Source organism: Mus musculus, chromosome 12 (assembly GCF_000001635.26).
Source record: "Mus musculus strain C57BL/6J chromosome 12, GRCm38.p6 C57BL/6J".
NCBI classification, from domain to species: Eukaryota; Metazoa; Chordata; class Mammalia; order Rodentia; family Muridae; genus Mus; species Mus musculus.
Window position 1 is genome coordinate 33,339,541 of NC_000078.6, and position 26,875 is coordinate 33,366,415.

The window sequence follows — 26,875 nt, forward strand, 5'->3', positions numbered from 1 at the left end:
GTCCAGCCATGTGTCAGAATGTCCTTCCTTCAGAAAGCTAAAGATTAGACATCCATATGTTGCATTAATAGCCACTTCGTTTGCTTCCACCTTCTGGCTGTCACAAAGAATACTGCCGTGAACAAGAGCGTAAAGAAACCCCTTCAGGACCTCATTTCTAAACCAGGAGGCTTGTAAAAAGCCTGTAATCCCAGCCCTTGGCAAGTGGAGGCAGGACGATTAGGAGTTCAAGGCCAGCCTGGACTACTTGAGACAATTTTTCAAAGGGGAAAAAAATGTCCGGATTCCTGTGATCTGTGCTTTTTTTGAATTGAAGAGATGAGCCGAGAGGAATTATATTTCATAATTTTCCTATAGCGTTGCATCTTCTGTTATCATGGTGTCTTTTTTATATTCTTAGTCTGTTTTCTGCTTCTGTGACAAAATACCACAAACTGGGTGATTTTTATAATGGACAGAAATTACATCATACCGTGAGAAGGCTCAGGGCTCTGATAACAAAGGGCTGTTGTCTGGTAAGGACAGCGTGATGGCAAAGGGTATCAGCTGATAAGTACCAGGAAGACTGAGAGATCAGCTCTCTCTTCCTTTTATTATAAAGCTACCAGCCCCATTGTAGACAGACAGACAGACAGACAGACAGACAGACACACACACACACACACACACACACACACACATGCACGCGCGCGCACGGCTTCATCATATTCTAATTACTTCTCGAAAACACCCCCTTCCGCACACTTCTAAACACTATCTGCATATGCATCTGGAGACTTAAGGTTCTAAGCAAATGTTGAGAGACGCATCCAGACCTTGGCGGACCTGACTGCTGATTTTACCAGGAGTGTCTCTGTGGCCTTTCAGCACACTCCCACCTGAGAGAGTTTCTGGGGCCGCTCTTCAGCAGTTAACAAGTGAGCACTTAGAGACGCGCCACCTAACATCAGCTTAGCCCCGTCTCTGTCACTCCAGCATTCTGATCACGGGTAGAGTCGGCAAGAGCCCTTGCCACTGTTCCCATTTCCCTTCTCACAGACTTGAAATCCCAAGCCACCTTTCTGCGGGCCAAGAAAACACACGGCCCAAGGGGAAAGTCTAAAATGTTCAGCCCCAGTTGGCTCTGCCGCCGTGTGCCCACTGGCAAGGACCTATAACTACCGTCTGTGGTCCTGTTGCAAAATCAGAAGGGTGGCAGGGAATGACGAGTCGCTGAAATAATTTTTGTGAACAACTTGATCAAAGAAATGATCTGTGAACATGCCTTAGAGAAGCGAGAGGCAGCCATGTGGACAGATAGGATTCCTCCCTGCCAAAAACAGCCTCTGTTTCATGCCCTACATTGTCTGCAGGCATCCGAGAGCCATATACTCCATCATTTGGCATTCAAACAGCTAAGCCATCTCCACTCTCAGCTCAAAGATGATTGGGGAACCGAGATGTTAGCAGTCTACCCTCCTGCCAGGAGAAAAGGAAACCTGGTGCAGAGACCAAAGCAAAACTTATTCATCTCATCTTTCAAGACACAGAGACACATCCTCTCCCCAGCCCCCCCTTCCCTTACAGGGTCCTCCTCGAATTAAAGAGTAGCAGAAATCAAATGCACATCCGTTACTGGGAACTAGCAGGGGAGTGGGGCGAAGGTGACAGATTCTGAAGAGTGAATGCACACCTTTGTGCTCTCGCCTTCTTAAAATTCATCCTCTCACCTGCCAGTCTGGAGAATTGCCTATTTACATAACTAGCTGCCTAAAATGGAATATTGGATAATGGTACATGGCGGCTCACTCGATTTGAGCCCATCCTCAGGATGCGAGCACGATCCAGAAGCCCTCCGACAGCATGGTGTGCCCCTCGCTGGACTGCAGCCATGCACTGTGTGGTGTGAGCCTGTCAGTACTCTGGGAGCTAAGCAGATGTCAGGCCCGGATGGGGCTGGGGTGGGGAGTCTCTCACGAGCAGGAGGATGGGGGGACCCGATTCCACAGTGGCAGGCTGTCAGCAGGGCACAGACAACCTGTCTTCCTGGGCTTCACAGTGGTGGCCTTGTTTTGCCCAAGGTGCTGTGTCAGAGAGAAGCCACATAGAGGGCCTGAGAGGGGGTGGAATCAGAGGATTCATGGGGACAGCCAGCCTGGGAGGCAATCAGTCTGCTCTTATCCACCCCCGGGCACCGTGCCAGCCTCTCACCCCCTGTTGGTCCTTTACCCGGCACAGATCTCCCTCCCATCAAAACGGGGAATCACGCTGCTCGCTTACAGCAGGAGCATAAATAAGTGATAAGGAAGTGTTGTGATAACGATAAGCGGGGGTGTAGCTCCTCGGTGGACCAGATCTATCAAAGAAGGCGGTGGTGCATGTGTGTTCCTTTATTTTTCAGCGTTCCAGTTCCCGTAGTCAGTTTAGAGAAAATTCCTAACCTAGTGAAGGCAGATGGTGCCAATGTCAAAATGAACTCTACAACCACTACTGCAGCCACTTCCTCCTCCTCTGCCGTCTCCACTCCGCCTTTAATTAAGCCCACCTTGATGTCCAAGTCAGTGCCACCTTCACCAGAGAAGATCTTAAATGGCAAGGGGATTCTGTCAGCCACCATAGACAAGAAGCACCCAAACGGCACCAAAAACAGCAACAAGCCTTACCGGAGACTTTCAGGTATGTGTTCCTGTGGTTAGAGTCTGGCTCACGGTAAGATGACAACTGAGTCCCATCTGTAACCAGTGATGTGTTCGTAGAGGCAAACAGCTGTTTGGTTTGAACAGCGATCTGGAGTGTAGCTGCAAGTAGGACCGGCACCCCGAGAGTACCTGGGAGATGGTGCTCTCATCCCCCAGTGCAGATAAGGTCCCCAGCCAAGTTTTGAATTTGGCTGAAGCTATCCTAGAAGTCCAGGAAGCAAGGGGCTTTCTGTACCAAACAACAGTTGTGGACTCCGAGGGTCTTGTGAGCCTAGTGGCCATACACCACTGTGAAGGAGGACTGTCCATTGGGATAGCTGATAGCTCATGGCAGGCTGGGGAAGAACAGAACAATCAGCGACTGTGCCACACAGGGAACTTTAACCTCTGCCCTTTGGCCTCCTGGCTTCCTGGGTTGATTCTGCATGAGGCTGTGGCTGAGTTCTCTCCTAGAGTCAGGCTGGAATTCCCATTGGGACCAGCATAGCAGATGGGGATGTGGGGAGATCTCTCAGGTCCCTGCTCAGCCCCCTGGACAGACACATGACCACTCAGAGGTGACAGTTGCTGTCTCAAAGGAGGATGTTTGCTTCGGGTCTGTTGTAGAACTAAACCTGGCTTTTTCTGCTTTCTCCAAATGACCAGAAGCTATGAGTTTCATATGGGTTCTAGGTAATGGTAGCTAGGAAGAACAGAGAAAGCCATCCTTGAGAGAGAAAGGGGGGGGATTTATCTTTTGCTTCAGGCATGGTTTGTAAGCACCCATGGTGTGAGTAATTTTTTTTTATTCTACTTCATATTTAATTGGATTTTTGCCTTATATTTGTATTTAAAAATTATATTTAAAAGTACTTGGGCCTACCCAAAAGCATTTAAACGAAACAGCCCCACACCTCTCTCCATGGCCTGTACGTCCACAATGGCAGTAAAGGGAGAACGTGATGAGGCTTCATGTTATGGAATATGTCCATCCCAGGGTGTGTAGGGGGGAGGGGGTCAGCCTGGAGTGTGTCCATCCCAGGGTGTGTAGGGAGGAGGGGGTCAGCCTGGGAAGTGCACAGAGGCTGTGAGTTCGCTGCAATAATAATACCGTGGCTTCTTCCAGCCTATACCTTAAACTGAAGTGTGGTGGGGGGGGGAATTTGTGTTTTGTGGGTTATCTTGTCTCAATGGGTCCTTTGCTGGTTTCTACCTCTCTCACACCTTCAACAGCCAACTCCTGCCCCTAGTCAAAACCCCATTCAGTTCCAACCTGAGGGGCTGGCGAGTGTCTGGGCACAGGCCTAACTCCAGTAGACCCAACTGAAAGACCTCAACCGCAGGCCTGACACCCACTCACTCACTGCCTGCTGGACAGAACTCTCTGCGGAGGAAGGAAGGGGGCATTTTGATGGCCCTGGTGGGAGGACAGCTTGTACACAGCATCCCAGCTTCCTTTGCAACATCCTCCTGATCCCCCAGACTTGAATGTAGAACATTTATTTATTATGCTTTGAGTTTACACCAGCAAATGCTGACAGTTTCTGGCCTAGGAACTCTCTTCAGTTTGCTGCCGTCAAGGCCCTTACAGACACCTCACATTTCTAGAGACCTGGCACCCTTCCTAATCACCCCCTCTTCACCATTAAACATTGCCACCCTTCATGCCCAGAGAGCTGTGGGAATATCTGCTCTGCAGGACTCAGGTGTCTGCTGGTGCCTACCAGAGACAGCACTGAGCTTCAGAAGCCCGGGGCTCCCTGAAAGGTTGCCACACATTCCCGTACTGTGCAGGTGTGGTTAAGCATTTTGAGTAATTCCCAAAGAGATGAAGAGGCTGGAGGCATCAGAAGGACAGTTAGCAGTCACTTCCCTGGAAGCAATCAACACTCAGGCAGTGAGGAGGAAGTGGAGAAAGCTCTCCTTCCCTCAGTCATCCTTCATCTCCCAAGCCAGTGTGTCCTGTCTGATCCTCCTGTGGAGCGTCTGGACCGGGGCTACAGGCAAAGTGAGGTGTAAGGTTAGCAGCCTGTGTTCCTTGTGCCTTCAAGTTCAGCCCCACAGAGGAGTACAGCCACGCTTTTTCCTGCCCCTGCCGGAGGCACTGCCAATTCCAGGTCAGGGAAATGACTTATCTATGAGGCTGCGTGGAAAGCCTTCACCAAGGGCTTCGTAAAGCATAGGAAAGGCCACCCTGACAAGTCAGTGAACATGCTCCCACTTAAATGGATAAACCAGGAAGGCAGAGGTGGGGCTGGGGACATGAATGGATTTCTCCAGGCAGCCGTCAAAGAAAGCAGGCATCCTTAGGACTCCAGTGGCGCTTTCTGCTCTGCAGCCACTATGCCCAGAGCACCAAGGACCTGTGGGACTATTTTAAATAAAATAAAGTATTTGCAAACTGCATGGTCCTACTGTCCTGCCCTCTGCTCTCACCCTGTCCCCTATGCCGCCCTGAATCAGACTCAGAAAGTCTGGGTTCAGAGTGCAGCATTGATTTCCCCGAGTGGTTCTCGAAACATTTTAGCAGCTGGTTGGGGGAAGAGAAAAAGAAGAAGAAGAAAAAAAAAATCGCCTGACAACGTCACACTTGTTGGTGGATATGTGCATTTAAAAAAAAAATGTAGTCTTAATGCCAAATCCTATTTAGTCTCCTTTTTTTTCTTACATTTTTGTTTGTTTCTTAAACCAGAGAGAGAATTTGACCCAAATAAACACTGTGGAGTATTGGATCCCGAGACAAAGAAACCTTGCACAAGATCCCTCACCTGCAAGGTATTTCTCTTTCCATAAAAAAATACTTCCTGCTCTTGCTGGGGCCTTTGTCGAAATGTTTGCATGCCACTCTCTGCACACGGCAGGGTGTGGAACCTCGACATGACCTCCAGCTGTTCTTTGTAAGGGAAATGGCTTTCTTCTCTGTCCACGGTAGCATAGTGCCTGCCTCAATCTGTCTGGCTTTTTAAGGGGAAGAGAGAGAGAGGGAAAAAAAAACACCCTAGGCTTCCCGTGTTACTTGGGAGGCCAGACAGTAAATTGTATTTATAGGCACTCACAGGCGGTTCTAAAGCCTGCTACGTTTTAATGTATGCAGGAGCGGCGGCGGCGGCGGCAGCGCCCAGAAAGGCAGCCCGGAGGGGAGGATGAGATACTGCGCTCTGATCTAGCTACTCGGGGTGACCAGGGGACAGGCGGACCCCAGGCCACCGCTACGGGGTAGCCTCAAGCCCCAGGTTTCCTCCTGTCCTTCTAGTGCCTCTTTGGACCCAGGCTCTGCCCTCTCTGCCTGGTGGCCCTGAATGCATGGGCCAACTGGAGCCTCCTACCCACATCTGGATTGACTTTAGCTTTCCCTCGCGGGTGACTTTCATCCGAGGCTGTCCTGGGTTCTGCACAGAAGCTATCTCATGCCATTTGTCTGGAGGAAGCCTTGGCTTCTTGACACCTGGAGTGTAGGGCATGGTTGCATTCGAGCGGTCTCTGCCTCTTCCCAGCCTCAGAACAGGAGCTGTTGTCTTGAAGTTGACTTTTTCAAGCACCTTTAAATGCCTATGGTTGCAATTTCGGAAATGCAGGCCGTGGGGAAGCAGGTGTATGTGCTGATCAAAGAGGCTGTGCTGCTCATGTCTCTTCTCCTTAGACACACTCGCTGAGCCATCGGAGAGCAGTCCCAGGCCGGAAAAAGCAATTTGACCTCCTCCTGGCGGAGCACAAAGCCAAGTCCCGGGAGAAAGAAGTGAAAGAGCACCTTCTGACTTCCGCTAGGGAGATACTTCCGAACCCTCCTGGACCCTCGCCTGATGCTCCGCAAGCATCTTCCGGGAGCACGGTGGCAGAGCCGAAAGTAGCATCCCCACCAAAATCCAGGCCACTCAACTCTGTACTTCCCAGGTAAGTCGGCATGGGCCTCGAAGCAGCCCCAGCCCCCCTCAGTCCAGGCCCTCTTCCTTGCCAGCTGTTTTGTGTGTGGCCTGCCGGTTCTTTGAGGAGATATTTTACCCCAACCTTCTAAGGCTCTGTGAAGTTTAAATACGATCCTGCGCCTAAGGGGCTCAGCCCCGATGCCTGCCACATGGTGTAGTCGTCAGCCTTCCTAGCAGACCTTTTTATCAGACTGTGTGTTTTTACAGAGCCAGAGTGGGCTGGAAATAAACGCTGGAAGATTGGCACTTCAACCACCAGGCGACTTCCAGGCTGCCTGCGTTTTATGTTATTTGGAGACTCCTGGGGCAGAAAGGGAAAGCCTGGGTAGATAAGTAGTTAGAATATCTTATAAGCTCCCGGGGACCTCTTGTCACTTGTCACATGGTCTTATGACTTATTTCCACCACTTCCCTATGGTCAGGATGAAGGGCACGCTGGTGCTGTTGACGGCAACCCACCTGTTTGGGGTTTTATTTGGTTGCACTGAATGCGAAGGAAAAAAACCACGAAACAGAATTACAATCCATTTGGATTAAAAAAAAAAAAAACACTTTAAGATCTGTGAATGTTTGTTTTGGTGGGCAGGAGACCAATTTCCAGGTAACAGGAGTTGAACAAACCATACGCATACCAAAGTGTTATGAAGGGCTTGCTCCAGATGCAAGGCGCTGTCAGGCAAGGGCAGAGGAAAAAATGCAACCGGCCTCTGCTTTCCAAAAATCTAGAGTTCGGAAACCAGAGAAGATTCAAATGTCCATACTCGGCATATTAAGGAGATAATAAAATCCAGCAAGTATAAATATTGGTATTATCTGATTTTTTTTTTTAATGCATGGATGGGTCCCAGAGGGTCATTGTTCAACCAGCAAACCAGCTTTGAGAGACTATCTATAGAAAAGAGCAGGGAGTTGTTGGCTTTTAAAGCAAAAGTCTGTTTGGTAGCAGTTGCTCATGATCCTCTACCTGTTGCAGTTTGAGGCAAAGTGGTTCCAGTCCCACAGCAGAATCCAGCTGTGGTTAGAGTCAAGTTCAGCCTCAGGCGCTCAGGAGCAGAGAGCCATACCTGTTAGTATAAGGTCCTGGGATAACGGCCACCGTCACACCTTTCCATCCCTGTAGGCACGTGTGCTGTTGCAACCCACCTTTCCATCGCTGGACACATGTGTGTTGTTGCAACCCCCTTTTTTGCAAGAGCATTTTATAATTACTTCTCACTGTCATGCCAGCTATTGGCCAAAGGTGCCACCCTTGTTTTAGAGTCGAGAAGACAATTCCATTCCAAACTTCTGGACTTCAGTATTAATAGGCAGTAGCCCCCCATTCTCCAAGACCCTTTTTAGATGCTTGAAATTCAGGTAAAACCAGCCCTTGTATATACTGTGTTTTCTCCTATACGTTTTCCTATGATAAAATTTAATTTATAAATTGGGGCACAGTAACTAATAATAAAATAGAACAATTGTAAAAATACATTGTAACAAAATTATCGGCCTTACTTATCTTGCACTTTGGGACCATAATTATATAAAACAAAAGTTACTAAATTTCACATACTGCTATACTGTTGCAGTTGGTCTGAAAGTGGCTACTAAGGGACTGATAGAGTCAACACGTGGATACATCGACAACAGTGATTGGTATCCTGGAGGGGACATAGGGGGACTGCTCAGCATTTCATCACACTACTCAGAACTTCAAACGTATGAGCTGCCTATGTATATAGTTTTCCATTTAATAACCTTAGTCCTCACTTGACCATGAGTAACTGGAAAAGAACAATCAGGGGTAAGGGCAGACTGTGTGGAGTGGCTTTCAAATCCTTCGTAGATACTGGACACTTTTCTTCCATTACCACAGTACCTGATACTGGCAGACTGACCTCTACCTAAAGCCATATGTACCCAGGGCTGATGTCCCCCAGACCACAGTGGGCTCTTGAAGGATTCCCCAAGCAAAACTAGCTTGATAGGTATTTTTTTTTTTGTGAGGGGTGAGAAAGAGTCTCATGACGCCCAGACTGGCCTGGAAATCTCTACGGAGACAATGCTGAACTTAAACTCCTCATCACGCATGTCTCATAAAATCCAACTTAGATGTCTCTTTCGTGAAACACTTCTCTCAAGTTTTAGCTGATGGGGCCATTCTCTATCAGTGGTGACTTAGTTAACAGGGAAGCAGGGGGGAGAACTGCCAAAACCAGAGTGGGCAGGGAAGACCTCAAGGGTCTTCTTAGCTTTGTTCCATGTGCTGTGGGGTTTTGTTTTTTTGTTTTTTTTTTTTTTTTAGGTGAATGTCCACTTGTAGGAAACACTGAGTGTTTATGTTCTCTTTGGGAAGCAGGAGACTTGGATAAGTTTCATTTGGAAATGAATGTCTTTACAAAGAAAAGAGACAAAGCATTATGACAAACACTAGTAAGGGGATCATTCCTTAAGACAGGGCTGGACTCTTCCTAAGTGAATGATCAGGAGCAAAGTCCTCAGGTAGTGAAATCCTGTGCAGTCAGGTTGAAAAGGCATGGTCAAAATTTAACATCAAAATCACACAAAACCTTCAAGAGCATCTACTTGCTCCTATTAGTGATGTATGTAGTAGATATTCCATCAATACTAATAGCTAAAATGAATACTGACATCACACATAAATGGAATTTTTATAACCCTTTCCCAATTCTGAATTTTCTTTATAGAGAACAATAGCACATATTATTCATCTTTTGTTCATCTTTTCAATGACCTTATGCCCAACCCATTCTTGTCAAGGATTGTTAACAAAGAAACTTGGGTCTGGAGTTTGAAAGTCCTAACTTAAGTTGGACTTGGTGGCATATACCTGTCCTCTCAATAATTGGGATATCAAGAGTCTAACACCAGCCTGGGCTACAACGTGAGATAGTTACACCTTAAGTTAGATAAGAAGAGCTGCAACAGGGTTCGAAGCCAAACCCTCACCTCCATGCTTTCTTACTAGATAAGCTTACACATGGCTCTGATTCCCCCCAGACTCAGGTTGTCCAGCTATTTAGTGATGGGACCAGGGAGACTACTTAGTGACTTAGAGCACTTCCTTCTCTTTCTTGTTATTTTTTTTTCTTTGACAGGGGTCCCCCTCCTCCATATTACTGGCTGGGCTGGAACTCGCTGTGTAGATCAGGCTGGCCTCAAACTCACTGAGATCTCCTTCCCAGATGCTGGGGTTAAGGGTAAATGCTACCACACCCAGTACTAACTGCTCTTGAAGAGAACCCTGGTTCAGTTTTCAGCACCCAGCTGGTAGCTCATGACCTATAACTCCAGTTCCAGACTATTTGATTCTCTCTCTGGCCCCTAAGAACAACAGGCACACATGTGATGCACATAAGCAAATATCCCTAAACATGGTCATTTTGTTTTGCTATAAAAATTTATCTGACGCTGGGCAATGTATAAAGAAAATATGTTTATCAGGCTCACAATTCTAGTGACTAGGAAGTCCAAGCACCAGAGCACCAGCCTCTCATAGCCTCTCTCTAGCTGCATTATACATAGTGGAGCAGCAGAAAGGCAAAGTGCTGTCTGCAGAGAGAACACATGTGTGGTGGTCTGAATATGCTTGGCCCATGGGAAGTGACACTATTGGGAAGTGTGGCCTTGTTGGAGGAAGTGAGTCACCGTGTAGGCGGGCTGTGAGGTTTCTTAGTGCATTACAGAAGAGGGTCTCCTCCTGGCTTCCCGTGGAAGACAGTCTTCTGTCTGCCTGTGGATTTTAAGAATGTAGAACTCTTGGCTTCTCTAGCACCAAGTCTGCTTGCACGATGCCATGTTTTCCACCATGATGATAATGGACTGAACCTCTGAGACTTTAAGCCAGCCCCAATTAAATGTTTCCCTTTATAAGAGTTGCCTTGGTCACGGAGTCTCTTTACAGCAATCAAACCTCAACTAAGACAGAAGTTAGTGCCAGAAATAGGGTCTATTATGGTTGGAAAAGCTAAATGGAAGGCTTTAGAGTTACTTCTGCCAAAGAAAGTAGTGAATCAAAAACAGTATCGTATCCCTGGAGGGATTGCAGAAACTAGTGCCCCCTTCAAGGACCTGAAAGATGCAGGGGCGTGGTTCCCACCACATCTCCCTTTAAGTCTTTCTGGCCAGTGCAGAAGACAGATGGATTGTGGAGAATGACAGTTGACTATCGAAAATTAAATCAAGTAGTAGCTCTAATTGCAGCTGCTGTAGCTGATGCATTGTCCTTTCTTGAGCCCACCTGCACAGTAACACACTTCCTCCAACAGGGAGGTGTTGTTAACACACCTATTTCAACAAGCCCACATCTCCTAATAATGCCACTTCCCATGGGCCAAGCGTATTCAAACCACCACAACATGTATAAGCAAGGAAACAAGACCAGAGAGAGGTCAGGCTTCCTCTTGTATATGAAAGTTGGGGCCCTCAAAACCTAGTTATCTCCCTTGTACTACAACCTGAAGGTTCCACTACTTCAAAAACACCACCCTGGGAACCAAACTTGCAGGGTATGAGACTCTGAGAGACAGTCTACATTCAAATTATAACACACAGCCATTGACTCCATTTCTTTATCCTCTAAGAGACACATTTCTTGCCCCCCAAGAAACTAAGGATTATGGGTCCTAGCCCAGTCAAATGCATCTAAACTCAGATGAAAGGAGAGGAGAGCAAAGAGTCCATCTGGGTTGTGACAGACCACACTGTAGCTCCTAGTGGGAAGGAAGCCAGTAGAAGCCAGTGCCAATAAAATGTGAGTGCTACCCTGGATTATAGCCCTCACACATCTGGACAAAAGTATAAACTGGCTAATCCCAATGGCTCTTACACTGCAAGGGATGATGTGGAGCTAGGCAGACAGTCCTAAATTGCTGACTGAAGACAGGGATATGTGTGGAGTTCATTGGAAGAATCTTCTTAGCACATTACATAGTATTGCTGTCCCTGACTTCTGCATCTGTGCCTTCTAGGTCTGCGGACTTTGAACTCAACAGACAGATGCAGCTGGTCTCATTACCTTCTCTTGTTTAGTTGTTGTTTAAGATTTGTTTTTTTTTTATTTTATGATGTATGAGTGTGTGTGTGTGTGTGTGTGTGTGAGAGAGAGAGAGAGAGAGAGAGAGAGAGAGAGAGAGAGAGAGAGTTATGATCTGTCCAACGTGGGTCCTAGGAACTCAATTCAGGTCCTCTGGAAGATCAAGTGCTTTTACTTGCAAAGCCATCTCTCCAGCTTCATTTGTTTGTTTATTTTTATTTTGATGGGGGGGGGAAGACAAGCTCTTGCTATATAGAGAGCCCAGGTTAGCCTCAAATTCACTATTTAGTTTAGGTTTCAAAACTATAATTCTTAGCTGGGTATGGTGATGCATGCCTTTCATCCCAGCAGTCAAGAGGCAGAGGCAGGAGCCAGCCTGGTCCATAAATAGTAAGTTCCAGGGTGTATGTAGAGAGGCCCTATCTCGAAACAAAAACAGAGGAAAAGAGGCATTTATACTACATGTGTCCACAGACCACCTCCTTTTTGTGTTCAGAGCTAGTTCTACCAATTCAGGGTCTTACTCAACTCTCCTTCCTAGGAATTTCCTCCTCCCACCTCCTCCCTTCTTTTATCTGGCAACTAGGACTTACTATTGAGTGTTTCAACCATCTGTTCTTTAATTAAACTTCACTTTTATCAAAGTTATATGAGTTCACAGTTCAAAAATCAAATAGTGCCTGAAAACTCAGCCGCAGCAGCAGCAGCAGCAGCCCCGCCAGTGGGGTGCATTTCGCTGTGCCTGTTTCCCGGGCACCTGCCCTGACTTTCCCTTCTCTGCCTTGCTTCTTCACTTTGATGGAGTAGTTCCTGCAGTAGCTGCCTGTGAAGAGGTTCATAGGAGATCAGTTTTAGAGTCCTCACCCAGCAAGCACATTTTCATTCTACCTTAATGCTGAATTGATGATCTCTGTGGGCATACAACTGGATTGGAAATCATCTCCCTGCAGAATTTTGCAGACAGTTTCCCATGACTACCAGCACGAGGAAGCTCTACCGTGACGCCTAACATCCCGACTCCCAGACAAGGACAAGGACAAGCTTTTACTGCCAAAGCATGGGGCTCTGAAAGTTCTCAGGGATGTCTCCAGTGGTTTTAATTTTTATTATGTTCACATATTGGAAACTGAGTCTCACTCAGGCTAGCTTTGAACTTGAGATTCTCCTGCCTCTGCCTTTCAAGTGCACCACCATGCCACAGGGAACAGACATCTCTTTTGTTGTAGCTCTTTTTCTCTTTATTGAAGTGGTTACTTGATAGATCTAAACAATATGAGAAAGCCTGTCCTGCCCCATTCTCTTCTCTCCTCGAATGGTTTCCTGTTGCATCTTAGACGCATTTCTCCCCAGTGTTGTCTGTATTTTCCTTTCTTTGGCTTCTTCTTAGTGGTATGTTAGGCATATTTCTCTAACCTTATAATTGACTTTTTCTTTACATTTCTTGTTCTACTTTTGTATTTTGTATTTGTATTTGTTACTTTGATTGATTGATTGTGTGTGTGTGTTTGTGTGTGTTGTGTGTGAGCACTTGGAGGCCAGTACTTTAGTGACCTCCTCTATTACTTTCTGTTCCTTTGAGAGAAGGAGCTCTCCAGATCTCTTGCTGAACCCGGAGCTCACGTTCTTCATCAGGACTGGCAGTCAGTAGTCCCTGGTGATCATTCTGTTTTCATCAATGCTGGTGCTCGGGTTGCAGATGTGCACAGGACCACACCCAGCTTTTCCGGGAGTGCTGGATCCACACCCAAGTCCTCATGCTTACACAGTAAACATTCTTCTCTTCCTCCTCCTCCTCCTCCTCCTCCTCCTCCTCTTCCTCCTCTTCCTCTTCTTCCTCCTCCTCCTCCTCCTTCTTCTTCTTCTTTTTTTGGTATGAATATATCAAAATATATTCTTTCTTTCTTTCTTTCTTTCTTTCATTTATTTATTCACTTTACATCCCAATTTCACCTCCTCCCAGTGCCCCCTCACACAGGTCCCCCTCCCCTTCTCCTCTGAGAAGAGGAAACTCCACCCCAAGTATCACCTTGTCTCCCTCACACATGAAGTCACTGCAGAAGTAGGCGCATCCTCTCCCACTGAGGCCAGACAAGGCTGCCCAGTTAGGGGAACAAGATCCACAGCATAGCAAACACTTGTAATCACTGAGGCCGCCCTCCAGCCTTTTATTTATTGAAGGTGGGGGTCTCAGCAGCTGTGGTAGCACACACCTCTAATCCCAGAACACAGGAGGCAGAGGAATGAGGGTGAGTTTGAAGCCAGCCTGGTCTTCATAGTGAGTTCTAGATTAGCCAGGGCTACGTAGAGAGCCCTGGTTTCAAAAAACCAAAAAGTTTTTTTTAAGAAAAAAAAAAAAGGGTGTGTGTGTCTATTTTAGTCACTTCATTCTATTGCTATGAAGAGATACCATGTCCAAGGCAACTCATAAAAGAAAGTATTTAGTTTGGGGCTCATTTACAGTTCCAGATTTTTGTCCATTGTCATCATATCATTGAGCATGGTGGCATGTAAGTGTGGGGCTGGAGAAGTAGATGAGAGCTATATCCTTGTCAGCAGGCCAAAAGAGATTCTGGGCTTGGCATGAGCTTTTGAAACCTCAGAGCCCACTTCCAGTGACAGACTTCTGACAACAAGGCCACACCTACTCCAACAAGGCCACACCTCCTTATCCTTCTAATTCTTTCAAATAGTGCCACTGCCTGATGACTAAACATTCACACATATGAACCTGTGGGAGCCATTCTTATTCAAACCACTACAGGGTCTCACTATAGGCCTTAAACTCAAAATCCTCCTGCTTATGCCTTCTGGGTAGCTGGGATTATGAGCCTGTGCCAACATGCCTGGTTTATCTCATTCGTTTTATCCAGTTGTTTATTTTACAAGACATTAATTTCTCTGAAGTGATACCACTCTGTTTTGGGAATTGTTTGTGCTGGAGACCAAACCCAGGGCCTTTCACATGCCAAGCAAGTGTCTGTGGTACCACCGAGCCTCATGTCAAACAGTGTAATAACGTTCTTGTGGACTTGACAAAGATGGGTCTTTAGCTTTTCTGCTTTCCCTCGTGGTTCTTGCTCATTCCAGGTTTTTCCCATTCATGTGTCAAGTGTCTTTTGTGCTTGGCCGGTCAGCTTCATATTGGGGCTGCTGTAGAAATGCCAGGTAATGGCTGACCGTGAATAGCTGGAAGATAGGTGCCAGCAAGTTGGCTGGAAGCCTCCATGTGGAGACCCAAAAGAGCATCTGGTTATAAGGCCCGAAGTCTGGAAGATTCCTTGCAGGTGGTCAGTTTCTTCATAAAAGAATGCTGCTTGATCTCATGGGAGGCTTAGGTACCTGGGATTCCTCCTTAGAGACAATCCCCGGGTCCTGTTTGCAACCTGTGCAACATCTACTCCCTGACCTGCTCAGAAGCCTGTGTCTATACCTCTCCAGTTCATTTTCTCTGACAAGAAAAACTGTGTTTCTCCCTAGAAGATTGACTGAGATGGGGACAGTGTCCTGTCAGGCGTGGTGTTATTTGGTGGTGTGAGGTGATACAGATGTGGAGATGACCTGTATGGAGGCCAGCTATTGTTCAGCTATGCATAGTTCTCATCTCTAACTAACTAGTTGCCTTCCTCTCTCCCTCCCTCCTTCCTTTTTTCCTTCTGTCTTTCTTGTAGCCCAGGCTAGCCTTGCCCTTCTGATCCTCCTGCTGTAAACTCATCCATAGTTTGCAGCCCTCAGTAGGTCATGCACCTGGCTTCCTAGACGTTTCAGAGCAAGTCAGCTCCTTTCCCACTAGTTAGCATTTCCCCTGGCACATTGTCTTCTAAAGCTATGCAGAAATCTGTTCATACGTGTGTCCGTTCAGGTTCCTCAGGTGCGAATAGCAGAACCCAAAACTATTGACACTTCAGTCATGAGGAGTCTTAGCAAATGTGACAGGGAGTCCACAGGTGAGAGGAGCTAGTCCCCAGAGATCAGGCATTGCTCTGCTGCAACCACCTCATGTGTGTGTGTGCATGTGTGTTGGGGATATGTGAATCCTATGTAGAAGTCAGGGGACAATCCTATGGAATCTATTCTCTTTCAACCTTCATATGACTTATGACTTCTGGTTGTTGAACCCAGGTCAGCACAGCAAGTGCTTTCGAACACTGTGCATCTCAGTGGCCCTCTTTGCATTTTGTTTGAAATTTTTACCCTCTTTGTAGTCCCTAGAACTTCATCCTCTGAGTCCAATAGCAAGATGGCCACAACCATCTCAGTGTGTCCAGTCCTGCTGTCCAGATGAAGTCAAGGCCACTCCCCATGTGCGTTCTTCACCGGTTCTCTTAAACATCCTTTATATTTTAAAGCAGTTTTAGGCTGATAGGAAAATTCCATTGAAATGACAGATATTTCCTATATTCACCCTGCTCAACCCATCACACGCATGTGACAGAAATCTCCTGTGTTTCCCCTGCCCTGCCATGTGTGCGTGTGCCAATCATTCTAAGCCAATCATTAGCAAACACAATTAAAAAGAGCACACATGGGTGCGGGGTAGCTATCATTATTTTTCTGTTGCGTCCTGTTCTTTGACTCTCTTCCCCTTTAAAAAAAAAAAAAAAAACTCTTAAGTATCTTTGTTGTGGAACTTGGGAAGTGATTCCTTTATCTCATTTCATGCACAGTCTTTACAGGTTGGTATTTACTGCAGAATTATCCACTATAGCACAGACATAAACACAAGCTCAGTGTCTGCTTATAGGTGAATACATAAGGAAATTTGGGGCCAGGGATATCTGCATACCTACAGTTCCAGCACTTGAAAGGCTGAGGCAGGAAGGTTTTGACTTCAAGGATAGCTTAGGCTACATAGTGAAGAGCAAAGTCCATTGTTGGGGGTGGGGGGCTGACAGTACCTGCCTGTCATCCCAGCACTTAGAATAGAAGGTATTGAAGGTAGAGGCAGGAAAAAGAGGCGTTCAGAGTCACCCTCAGCTACATAGTGAGTTTGAAGCCATTCTGATCTACATGTGACCCTGTCTTTAAAATCAAACAAACAAACAAAACAAACAAACAAAAAAACAAAACAAAACAAAAAAACAAAAAACAAAAGAAAGTTTGTTACATGTAACATAATGGAACATTATTCAGCCATAAAAAATGGTAGTCTAGCTCTTTTCAGCAACATGAATAAACTTTGAGAGGGTTCTGTTAACCAAAACAAGTCCAAAAAACACTCTGTTTCCACTTTTATGTTAACTTTTTTACAAAGTTGAACTCAGAAATAGTAGGCAGAAGCTAGACATAGTAGCTTGGGCCTGTAATTCCAGCAGCAGGAGAGTGAGGCAGGACTATTGTGAGACCAGGCTGAGCTATATAGCAAGACCCTATGGTAAGTTCCCCACCTTCCATAAATAAGTAGAAAGGAAGGGAGGGAGAGGGAAAGGAAGCCAAGGGAAGGGAGAAAGAGACTAGAGTACTGTGACCAACTGAGAGGTGGAGGAATGACAGGAGCCAGGACAGGTCTAGGTCCAGGTCCAGAGTGAGTTATGGGGGTGCAATGCCCAATGGCAACTCTAATTGATAAGACCGTGTTACAGATCTAATGGTCACTGTAACCCCCCCCCCCAAAAAAAGAGGGCACTGTGCTCAAGAGTGAGTTCAAGGCCAGCCTGAGTAACTTGATAAGACTCTGTCCCAAAATAAAACTGTAAAAGAGTTCCAGTTAGTGGTGGAATACTTCTCTAGCTAGCAAAAAGCCCCGAGTTCAACTCCTGGTAGGTGGTAGAAATATAACTCTAAGAAATGATGGATATGTTAATTTTTTAACTAACTTGATTAATTAACAAGATGTACATAGATTAGCTGCATGTGGTGGCCCAGGCCTGGCCTCTTGTCACTTGGGAGGTAGCACAAGAACATTCGTGGTCATTCTCCATGACATAACAAATTCAAGGCCAGCCTGGGCTACATGAGACCCATTATTGTAATGTATATCTGTAAAACAGGGGAAAAAATGAAACCAAAACAGAACTCTTTCAGTCTCTTTCTTAGGCATATGGATACTGCTAGCTCTTTTTTTGTTTCTGTTTTCAGTGTTTGTTATGAAAATTCCCCTACATGCTGGAAAGCAATGATATATTGATGAATACTTACCTAACCTAATTTTAACAGTTGTTATATTAGTGTGTTACAATTTTATTTGTAGTGTATTCTTGTTAGTGTCCTTTGACATATATAGACCCTGACTTTTCACTTGTAAAGACTTCTTGCAAAAGTGAAAATAGCTGCTTGTTGTGGCACTTGCCACTTGGGATTTGCTGAAGAGGCATAGGCAAGTAAGACCATGAGTTCAAGCCCAGCCTATGTTACATGTTTTGCATTTTGCTGGGCTAGGTGGTGCATGTCTTTAATCCAGGCACTCTGCAGCACAGGCAGGCAGATCTCTGTGTGTTTGAAGTCAGCTTGGTTTACATAGAGAATTCTAGGCCAACCAGGACTAGAGACCCTGTCTCATAAAACAAAATAAAACAAAACAAAACAAAAAACAAAACAAAGAAAAAGGGATTTTCCTGTATAACCAAGATGTAATTAACAAAATCCAGGTTACCTTTATCCTGCAGGACCAGGAGGGTTTGCCATGGTGGCTGGACTACTTACCCAAGAGCCATTTAGAAAAGTTAGAAACAAATGCTTAGGGTTGGGTTCATGTCTAATTCCTAGCACTCACACAGCAGCGAGCTTATAGCCATCTGTAAGATAAGGATCCAGTTTTTTCTTTTTTGGCCCCTCAGACACCCAGGCACACAAGTGATGAACAGATATACCTACAGACAAGATTCCCGACACATAAAATAATAATGTAATAGAAATCGGTTTCAATGGTTGGGAAGAGAGTGTGACCGGGTTGGCAGAGTGCTTACCTAACGTGTTCAAAGCCCCCAACTTTCACCCCCAGCACTGCATCCACTGGGCATGGTGTCGCACACCTACGACCCCAGATACTCAGGAGGTAAAGAAAGAGACTCAAAAGTCCAAGGTCGTCCTTGTCTACTTAGTGAGTTCAAGACCTGAGATACATGAGATCCCGTCTCAAATCCTCTTACTTTTTTTTTTATTTTTAATTCATGCATGCACACTAAGGAAGTCTGAGAGGACATAAACTAAACTGTTGGTAACACTTGATCTTGGGTGAGTGTTTGTAGATGAACTCCCAGAACACAGTCACTCGACTCTGCATAAGTTCACATGTCCCGATCCCCCTGCTCACACTAGGGGTTCCTTCTTGGGCTTGCCTTGTACTCCAGAGGCAGCAAGCCAGAGAGCACTGTACTACTAACAGTAGTGGGTCCCTGAGGAGAGCTCTGACCCCTGCAGTTTAATGTTTCCCTTTAGAGCGGTGCCATTGGCTCGCCCTCCCTGACATCGTGGCAGGACTGCTTTTTGGCGGCATGAAATGGGTGGATCTGATTTCCTCAAGACAACTTGTTCTCTGTGTTCCCCCCGTCTCACCCTTAGACCATCGTCTGCAAACAGCATAAGCAGCAGTACTTCTTCAAACCACAGCGGCTACACTCCAGAGCCCCCTCTGCTCCCAGCTGGAGGCGACCTTGCCAGCCGACTGTCCAGTGATGAAGGGGAGATGGACGGAGCCGACGAGTCCGAGAAGTTAGACTGTCAGTTCTCCACACACCACCCCAGACCTCTTGCGGTAGGTCTCCTTTGTCCCTACTATGCTGTGTCCCCTGTTGCTTCAAAGGCCCCTTGGTGATGGCAACAGAGGCCTGTATTCCTGAGGAAAGAGCTCTAGAGTATAGCCTCATCAGAAGGCTTTCCCAAAGGTGAAATGGCATAAGAGATGTCCTTGAACATCATGGAATAAAATGAAGGGGCTCCCAACTGGTTATATATAGTCCCTTAAGAATGCTTGAGCAATGGTGTCTATATAAGTGCTCCTGGGAACCAACTTTCTGACTTTGCACATCTGAAAACAGAGCCTGTGGTCCAGGGTTAGCCAGATGCACCCACCCTAGAGGCTGTCTTAGCAGCAAGGCAGGGTTGTCATTCTCCCTGTGGCTCTATGCCTGACTGTTGTTAGTATGACCATGTGGCAACAGAGCCAGCGTAGGGACGGTGTTTCATATCATCACGATTGTTCATCAGTGAGAGCTGTTTGAGGGAATGACTTTAACAGTTGAGATGGTCATTGACGTCATAAGGGGAAATGAAGGCATCAGTTGGAGGCCTGTTCACATTTGCCTCATAGTCCTCTGAGAGAGGAAGTGGCTGATGTGACAGTTACAGAGCCCAGTGCTGTGTCCCTGGTTAGATGGCCCTCGTGGTGGTTTGTTCTGGTGCCAGCCTGAGCCTTCAGGATTAGCTCTGACTGACTCTAGATCTCAGAAGCTTTGCAAGTGAACTCAGTCCTGCTGGAAGACAAGGTTGGTTCTTCCTCCTTCACCCGCGTGCCACTTCCCATTTCTGGAGATGATGGTGACTCGTGACTCACCTCTAACCTGCGACTTTGCCAGTGCTGAAGTAGTGAGGGACAAGCTGCAGTGATTTTGTCTGCAGTTGTAGAAAACCCAGTGCCTCCGTACTCACACAGGAACATTTCATTATCTTACATGGCAAGAAATCTAGAGGCAGGTGCACCTGCAGCCGTGGTCCAGTCTCTACTACATCCGCACACATCTTTGCTGTCCACAATTTAATACATTGACCACAGCTCCTGGGTCACATTGGCACCTGGTGCCTTTCTAAACAGGGAAGAAGGGGGACACACAAAAAGAGGGTCTTCCGAGATGATTTTCTTCATTTACTAAGGAAGAGCTTCCCATGAAAGCCCAGCAGATGTCTCCATGTATGTAGTACAGCGCTGCTGCGACATGTCTACTGCTACACTGGCAGGTGGCAGAAAGAAAAAGGAGTGAGTGTGGTGACTCAGCTGTGCCTCATTCCAAGGTCTTCTCTGTAACTGCTGCACACACAATATCAAGATAAAAGTGTGACTGTGTTAATAAAGAGAAGCCAGGGCCAAGTAAGGCAGGACACTGCAGAGGACAGCCAGTGGCAGCAGGGTCTGCCACAGTGAGCATCTGCAGCTCTGCCCAAGGCACACAGTGCCAGCTTCCCTGGCTATCTGGCCTCAAACCCAAATGGTATTAGATATGCTGGTAGCCAAAACCAAAGGGGCCTCCAGCTCCCAAGGCTGAAAGAGATACTGGCCTCTCCCAAAAGGCCAGCATCTGGAGAACATCAAGAAGTCTGTCCACAGGGCACGCTGCTATAGGAGATTAGCCACATTCACAGGGCATAATAGGCCCTTAGCGTTTTGCAGAACAAAATGGAAAAATCGTGAGTTTGTTTCTTTGCTTTGTCCTTTTTTTCTTATGATCAACTGACACATTAAATCATATAAACACACACACACACACACACGTACACACACACACACACACACACACACACACACACACACACTTGTAATAAACCCTCGTTCAGTGTGTCCTTAGCAGTTGGGATGATGAAGGCAGTGATAGTGACACCAGGATCAGCTCCCACAGAGAGGTGGAGACCGACTTCTGTGCTGACGTTACATGTATGTTTTTCTCCTTGGTCAGTGAGAACGTGCTGTAATAATTTGTGGTATCAGATTTTGTGGGTAGCAGGGTTTTAACAAAGAACAAAGGGAAGACCCTGCAGGTCCTCCTGCAAATGGTTCCAAAGGCTCCTCCAGGATGCCTTTGCGGAATGGGTGCCAATCCAGCACTGAGCCTGGGCTTGCTGCCAGGGAGCTGCTGGAGGCTCGGGGATGGGAAAAGTGCCATTTGAATTATAGAGTCATTTGCAGGCTTTCCTGAGCTCTAGACCCACCAAGTGTCACCTTCTCGGAGGTTGCTTCTTACAGTTTCTGTCTGCTGGCCTCCAGTTGTCCCACATGACAACCAGTGTTTATTAAATGCCTGAATGTTTCAGCCGTAAGTTTTAAATTCAGTGGTTTATTTTAAATATTTCTGTGGAACTTTTTAATTCACTTTTTTTTTAAAAAAAAATGTGGTGTGTCTTTTTGTTTGTTTTTGGTTTTCTAAAGATGTTCTCACTATGTGGCTTTGAACTCACAATTCTCCTGCCTCAGCTCCCTAAATCCTAAGCCCCCTTTTAAAGTTCCTGATCTCTATGATTCTTATACTGAGGAGGAAGAGAACGAAGTCCCCACACTTTAAACATTGATAGCCATCACATATGTAATTGTGTATATATAATGAGTCTAAGTGGTTTCTGTTGTGGACTGCCCTGGTGCTATTTGGATTTTTATGCTAATTCTGCTTTCTGAAGAGGGGCTCTCCCCCAGAAAAGTTGTGGGTCATGTACTCAGGTAATTCCATGTGAACCTTCTCCCAGTGTTACCTGGTGAAATAAAGGCTAGAGCCTGTGATCACGCAGTGGAAAGGAAAGGTGGGGCTGTTAGTTTTAGAGGAGGGAAGAGAAGGAGGAAGAAGAGACAGGCAACAGATTTCAGACCATGTATAGTAGATGTGTCATCAGTATTCACAGTGGGAGAAGCAGTCATTAGCAATGAGAATTATAAATCGGGCGTCTGTCTTAGTTAGGGTTTTACTGCTGTGAACAGACACCATGACCGAGGCAACTGTTATAAGGACAACATTTAATTGGGGCTGGCTTATAGGTTCAGAGGTTCAGTCTATTATCATCAAGGTGGGAGCATGGCAGCTTCCAGGCAGGCATGGCGCAGGAGGAGCTGAGAGTTCTACAATTTCATCTATAGGCTGCTAGGAGAAGAGTGGCTCCCAGGCAGCTAGGAGAAGGATCTTAAAGCCCATGCCCACAGTGACAAACAAGGGCACACCTCCTAATGGTGCCATGCCCTGGGTCAAACATATACAAACCACCACAGCATCAAAGAGTACAATCATAGTTGCTAAAGAGGAAAACAGCAGGCAGAGAGGATAAGGTAAGAGCTCAGAGTTGTAATGTATTCCTGGGCATCTTCTAAGAGCAGATGTGGCAGAGGCAGATAGATCTTTATGAGTTCAAGGCCAGTTTGGTCATCATAGTGAGTTCCAGGATAACCAGAGCTACATAGTGCGACCCTGTCTCTGGAAAACAAAACAAGACAAAACAAAACAAAACACAGTCAATCAAACAAACAAACAAAAAAGTGTTTTAGGGGTTGGAGAGATGCCAGCCATTAAGAACACTGGCTGTTCTCCCAGAGGACCCAGATTCAATTCCCAACACCTACAATGGCAGCTCCCACCAACTGTCTGTAACTGCAGTTTGAGGGATCTCATGCTCTCACACAGATACATATCTTTAAAAAAGAAAAGGCAATGCGGATGCCATTGGGACTGAAATGGACCAGCAGTTCACCTGGGGGAAGTTCTATGGCATCAAGGCGGGGAGAACCAGCCTTTTCACCCCTAAACGGAAGCAGGGAAGCCCAAGTTCCAAGAGCTAATGGGAGGCGTGATGAATAGGTGGAGCTGCAAAGACCCCTGGGTGCTGTTGCTCTCTATCCTATCCTATCCATTGGCTATCCTAAATCATTGGCTCCATCCCGGAGGTAAAGAGCGTGGCCCTCCATGCCACAGAAAACTGAATGGCACGATCACCAGCTTAAATGTGAGCTTCTGCTAGGACCCCAGAACTCAAACTACAACACCACAGAAATATTTTTGGGCTTGGTACCAGTTGCTTCTTTTCTTTTGAGTAAAATGGTACCCCTGTGTGTTTCTATGCAAATGTTATTTTTTTCTCTGTGTAGCTTATTATCCTGTAATCAAAATAAAAATGTTTCCCCCCCCCTCATAGTTCTGCTCATTCGGGAGTCGCCTCATGGGACGAGGATACTATGTGTTTGATAGAAGGTGGGATCGATTTCGCTTCGCACTGAACTCCATGGTAGAAAAACACTTGAATTCGCAGATGTGGAAGTAAGTGAGCGACGGTTTCTTTGTGATCTAAGAGGAGAGCTGCCTCACTACTGCCTAAACCTTGTAGATAAGCCCCAGCCCTTGGCTTGCCATAAACCAAAATGAACCCGAAGTCAGGGTTCCTGGTTGACTCTGAAATGTCAGCTCTGATTAATAGCATTTTGGAAACACCTATAGTGGGCTGTTTGCTTTGTTTTCTTGGGAGACGGTTGTTGTGTTGGTAATCTTCTAAACCAAATGAGAAGAATCTTAAGGTAAAATTGAGTTTATTCTGTAGGATTATGGGGCTTTTTTTTAATCACTATTGTCTAAAGAGGTTAAGAATGTGCTTCCGTTTGTGATGTTAATCGTTCAGGGACAATGGTAAAAACTTTCATAATGATTACTCACAAATTTCTAGCTAGTTGCTGTCCTCATTAAAATCTATGTACAGTTGTCAGTAGGGCAGATTCTGAGTAACGTTGTGAAGTTGGTTGAGTTTGTCTTTGGCCCTCCCCATCTCCCTAGGGCCCTCTCCTCACCTCTCCTTCTCTCTCTCCTCTAAAGTCCAGCTTAGGATCCATTGTTTATTCTCCCACATTTCCCAATGCACTTACATTTTATAGGGGACGTACGGAAAGGGGAGAAACCCAGGATGCTCTTGGGAAGGAGTAGTAGGCCTGGATCCTCTCAATTGTGACACATTTCGCCAACCTCTGAATGTCCCCCACCCCGCACGCCTCCTAAGGGACCTGGAGTGTGTGTACTCCAGTAAAAGGATGGGTTACGTCAGTCTGGGTCTCAATGACAGTTGAGACCCTCAGCCTGCCCAGTGAGGCCCAGGAGAGGCCTCAGGGCATCCTGAGAAACAGGAAACAGAACCTACAGCCTTCCCCTCTCCCCAGGCAGCTCTGTCATCTTAGCCCCTTTGCACACATAGACCTGGGTCTCCATTGTTTCTGTTAAGCACTCACCGGGGACTCAGGACAGATGCTGGTATATTAGCTAGGAGAGGGTCCTCCTGTGTGAGTGCCTGTCCTGCTGGTCTCCAAGGCATCATTAATTTCTGTTTGTATTGCATTTAGAATCTTAGGAAGCCCTGCTTGGGGATTACGTAGTTCTTGGTTATTTGGTGGCCTAGGCCTCTGCCTTAACTTCCAAACATGGCAGCCAACCCTGGTGGTTCTCCCAGCTCTCTGATCGCCTGTGTTATAGAGGTGTTCGTCCCTGGCACGTGGAAGGAATGTGTTGATCTGTATTTCACTCGCTGGTGCTCTGTCAGCTCAAGCTCCATATTCCTTTCCTCCTCAGGCACAGAAGCCCGAGCCACAGGGCGTCAGGTCCCTCCCCTCTGTTCAGGACTTGCCTAACCAATCTGCTGTCACTGAGCAACATTGGGGCTGCCTGGGTGTCAACTCTGGAGAGCGTAGCACCCCGCTGCCCTCTCAACCTCGCTGCCCAAACTTCAGGCCCTGAAGGGCCCGAACCTGGAGGGATGGCAGCCGATGGGGGCGTGGAAGACATTAGGAAGAAAAGGAACGGCCAAGACTCTTTTTTCTTTAACAAGCATTTAACTCTGCATCAGGAGACGCCAACACAGTATTCTCTTTCAGCCAGGTCAGCATCTGGATCCCCACGCCAGCTGGCATGGGAGGATGGGAGCTGTCAGGAATTTGATCACATCTCTGGGCTCTTATATGGGACTTCCTGTAGGCCATGTGCAAAGCCTAAGCCAGGCAGCCTAGCAAAGGTGAAACCCACTGTCATTGGGCACTGAGGAAACATCGAAACTGTTTAGCATGGGGGAAAGGCTTGCAGGGACAGCTCTTTCTCCCACTTCTCCTATACCACTGAGGGTTAAAGACGAGAGGAAAGATAGGTCTAGAAGGTATACCAGAAGTAGCAGCCATTCTGATCTTGGGCAGGGGCCAAGTAAGACTTAGGGCTTCAATTCTGCCTGTCTGCACAATTTGAAGTATTTATACCATTTAATGAGAAAGATATAAACCGGGACAGTAAGCTGTATCTCACTCAAGCTCCCCAACTGACGCCCCCATCCCCTTAAGTAAATTAACTGCCTGGTCCTTGTAAATTACCCCTGTTACAAGACATGGTCAGACCTCTACCACTGTGTCTATTTAGATGATAAGAACATGAGTCAGGGGCCGGGGGCACCTGCTGTGCCACCGTCGGGTAAGAACGACAGCAAGAGTTGCTAGTGCCTTCCAGGATGTGCCCTTGCCCTGTCAGGAGAGCTGTACGCAGGGCCAGATAGTTCTAAGGATGTGTGCAGACCTCCATGGTTCGCCCCCCGTGGGAACCCCTGCCCAGCATGCTCAGTCCCTGACAATACAGTTGTGTTGCTGCTGAGATCGCCTGCTTTCCCATCCACTTCTCCATTCATCCATCTCTTCATTCATCCATGGTCAAAAATATCTGTGCAGCATCTTTATAGGGCCAGCAGGAGCTCTGATGTACCACGGGCTCGAGAGGGAGGAGATTCTCAGATGCCATCGTGGCTGCTGTGGGGTTGGCAACGGTCTTCTCTTGTATTTGATCTCTTTGGTCTGGCAGAGGAGAAGGGGCAGCACAAGCCCCGCCCTTCCCTGTGCCTCTAGCTTGCCTCCTGCTGCTGCATCCAAGAAGGGGGATGAGCAGAGAGCTATACAAAACATAAGAACAATCTTGAAAGCATTCTCTTGCTCCTAAGGTCACTTCTTAATTATAAAATTGGGAGCAGGGCTGTACCAGACCCTGGGCTCCCATCCTCCTGCCATTCCAGGTCCCAAGGGTAACTAACAGCAGCTTGGGTCTGAGCTGTAAGATGGAAATGGGAGTCATTTCCAACCCCAGTCAAAAGGGTCTCATGGTTAGGTGTTTTCACATGCCTATAATCCCACACTCAGAAGGCTGAGGCAGGAAGACCACACGTTCAAGACCAATTGGGGCAATGTGGTGAGGCTCTGTCTAAAAGAACAAGTGTGCAGAAGTCTAAGGAGCCTTGCCTGGTGTTGGTAATCTCCAAGGACTTTCCCCTCAGGCAGCGCCACCCTGACCCTGACGCCAGTTTTAAGAAAGCCAAACAAGAAAACAGTGGCTTTCCTTTCTCTCCCCTGGTCCCATGCTGTTGTTCTGCTCATATCCTGTCCCTCATTGTTCCCTTCAGATACACAAGCATGCAGGGTGCTCACCTTTTCCCAGTCCAGGAGCAGAGAGACTTGCAGAAGGGCAGCCTTATGCCAACCTCCCCCTGAAATAGATTGAGAAAGAGAAGGGGGAAAAATACAAGTTGCCCTAAGTATGGGCAACTTGATAGTTTCATTATCCAAGCTCCTAACTTTC

At 46.7% G+C, this 26,875-nt stretch overlaps 1 protein-coding gene and 1 long non-coding RNA gene across 22 annotated transcripts in view; one reads left to right on the forward strand and one right to left on the reverse strand.

Annotated features, from left to right (window-relative positions):
• Atxn7l1 (ataxin 7-like 1) overlaps positions 1-26,875 on the forward strand; it is a 229,441-nt gene that overhangs the window by 192,573 nt on the left and 9,993 nt on the right. For 11 of the 21 annotated variants that reach the window (NM_001374022.1, XM_006515124.4, XM_006515125.4 and 8 more), the window contains 6 exons: positions 2,381-2,655; positions 5,350-5,432; positions 6,298-6,548; positions 19,116-19,308; positions 23,433-23,554; positions 24,845-25,150. In NM_001374022.1, coding sequence (NP_001360951.1) covers positions 2,381-2,655; positions 5,350-5,432; positions 6,298-6,548; positions 19,116-19,308; positions 23,433-23,554; positions 24,845-25,150 — 1,230 coding nt within the window. The remainder of the gene's footprint in view (positions 1-2,380; positions 2,656-5,349; positions 5,433-6,297; positions 6,549-19,115; positions 19,309-23,432; positions 23,555-24,844; positions 25,151-26,875) is intronic. The other 10 variants (NM_001374023.1, XM_006515129.4, XM_006515130.4 and 7 more) reach the window with 1 other exon arrangement.
• Atxn7l1os2 (ataxin 7-like 1, opposite strand 2) overlaps positions 18,703-26,875 on the reverse strand; it is a 36,518-nt gene continuing 28,345 nt past the window's right edge. Inside the window, exons 3-4 of the long non-coding RNA NR_131031.1 lie at positions 26,725-26,783; positions 18,703-20,500 (exon numbers count right to left, since the gene is read on the reverse strand). This is a non-coding gene — a long non-coding RNA (ataxin 7-like 1, opposite strand 2). The remainder of the gene's footprint in view (positions 20,501-26,724; positions 26,784-26,875) is intronic.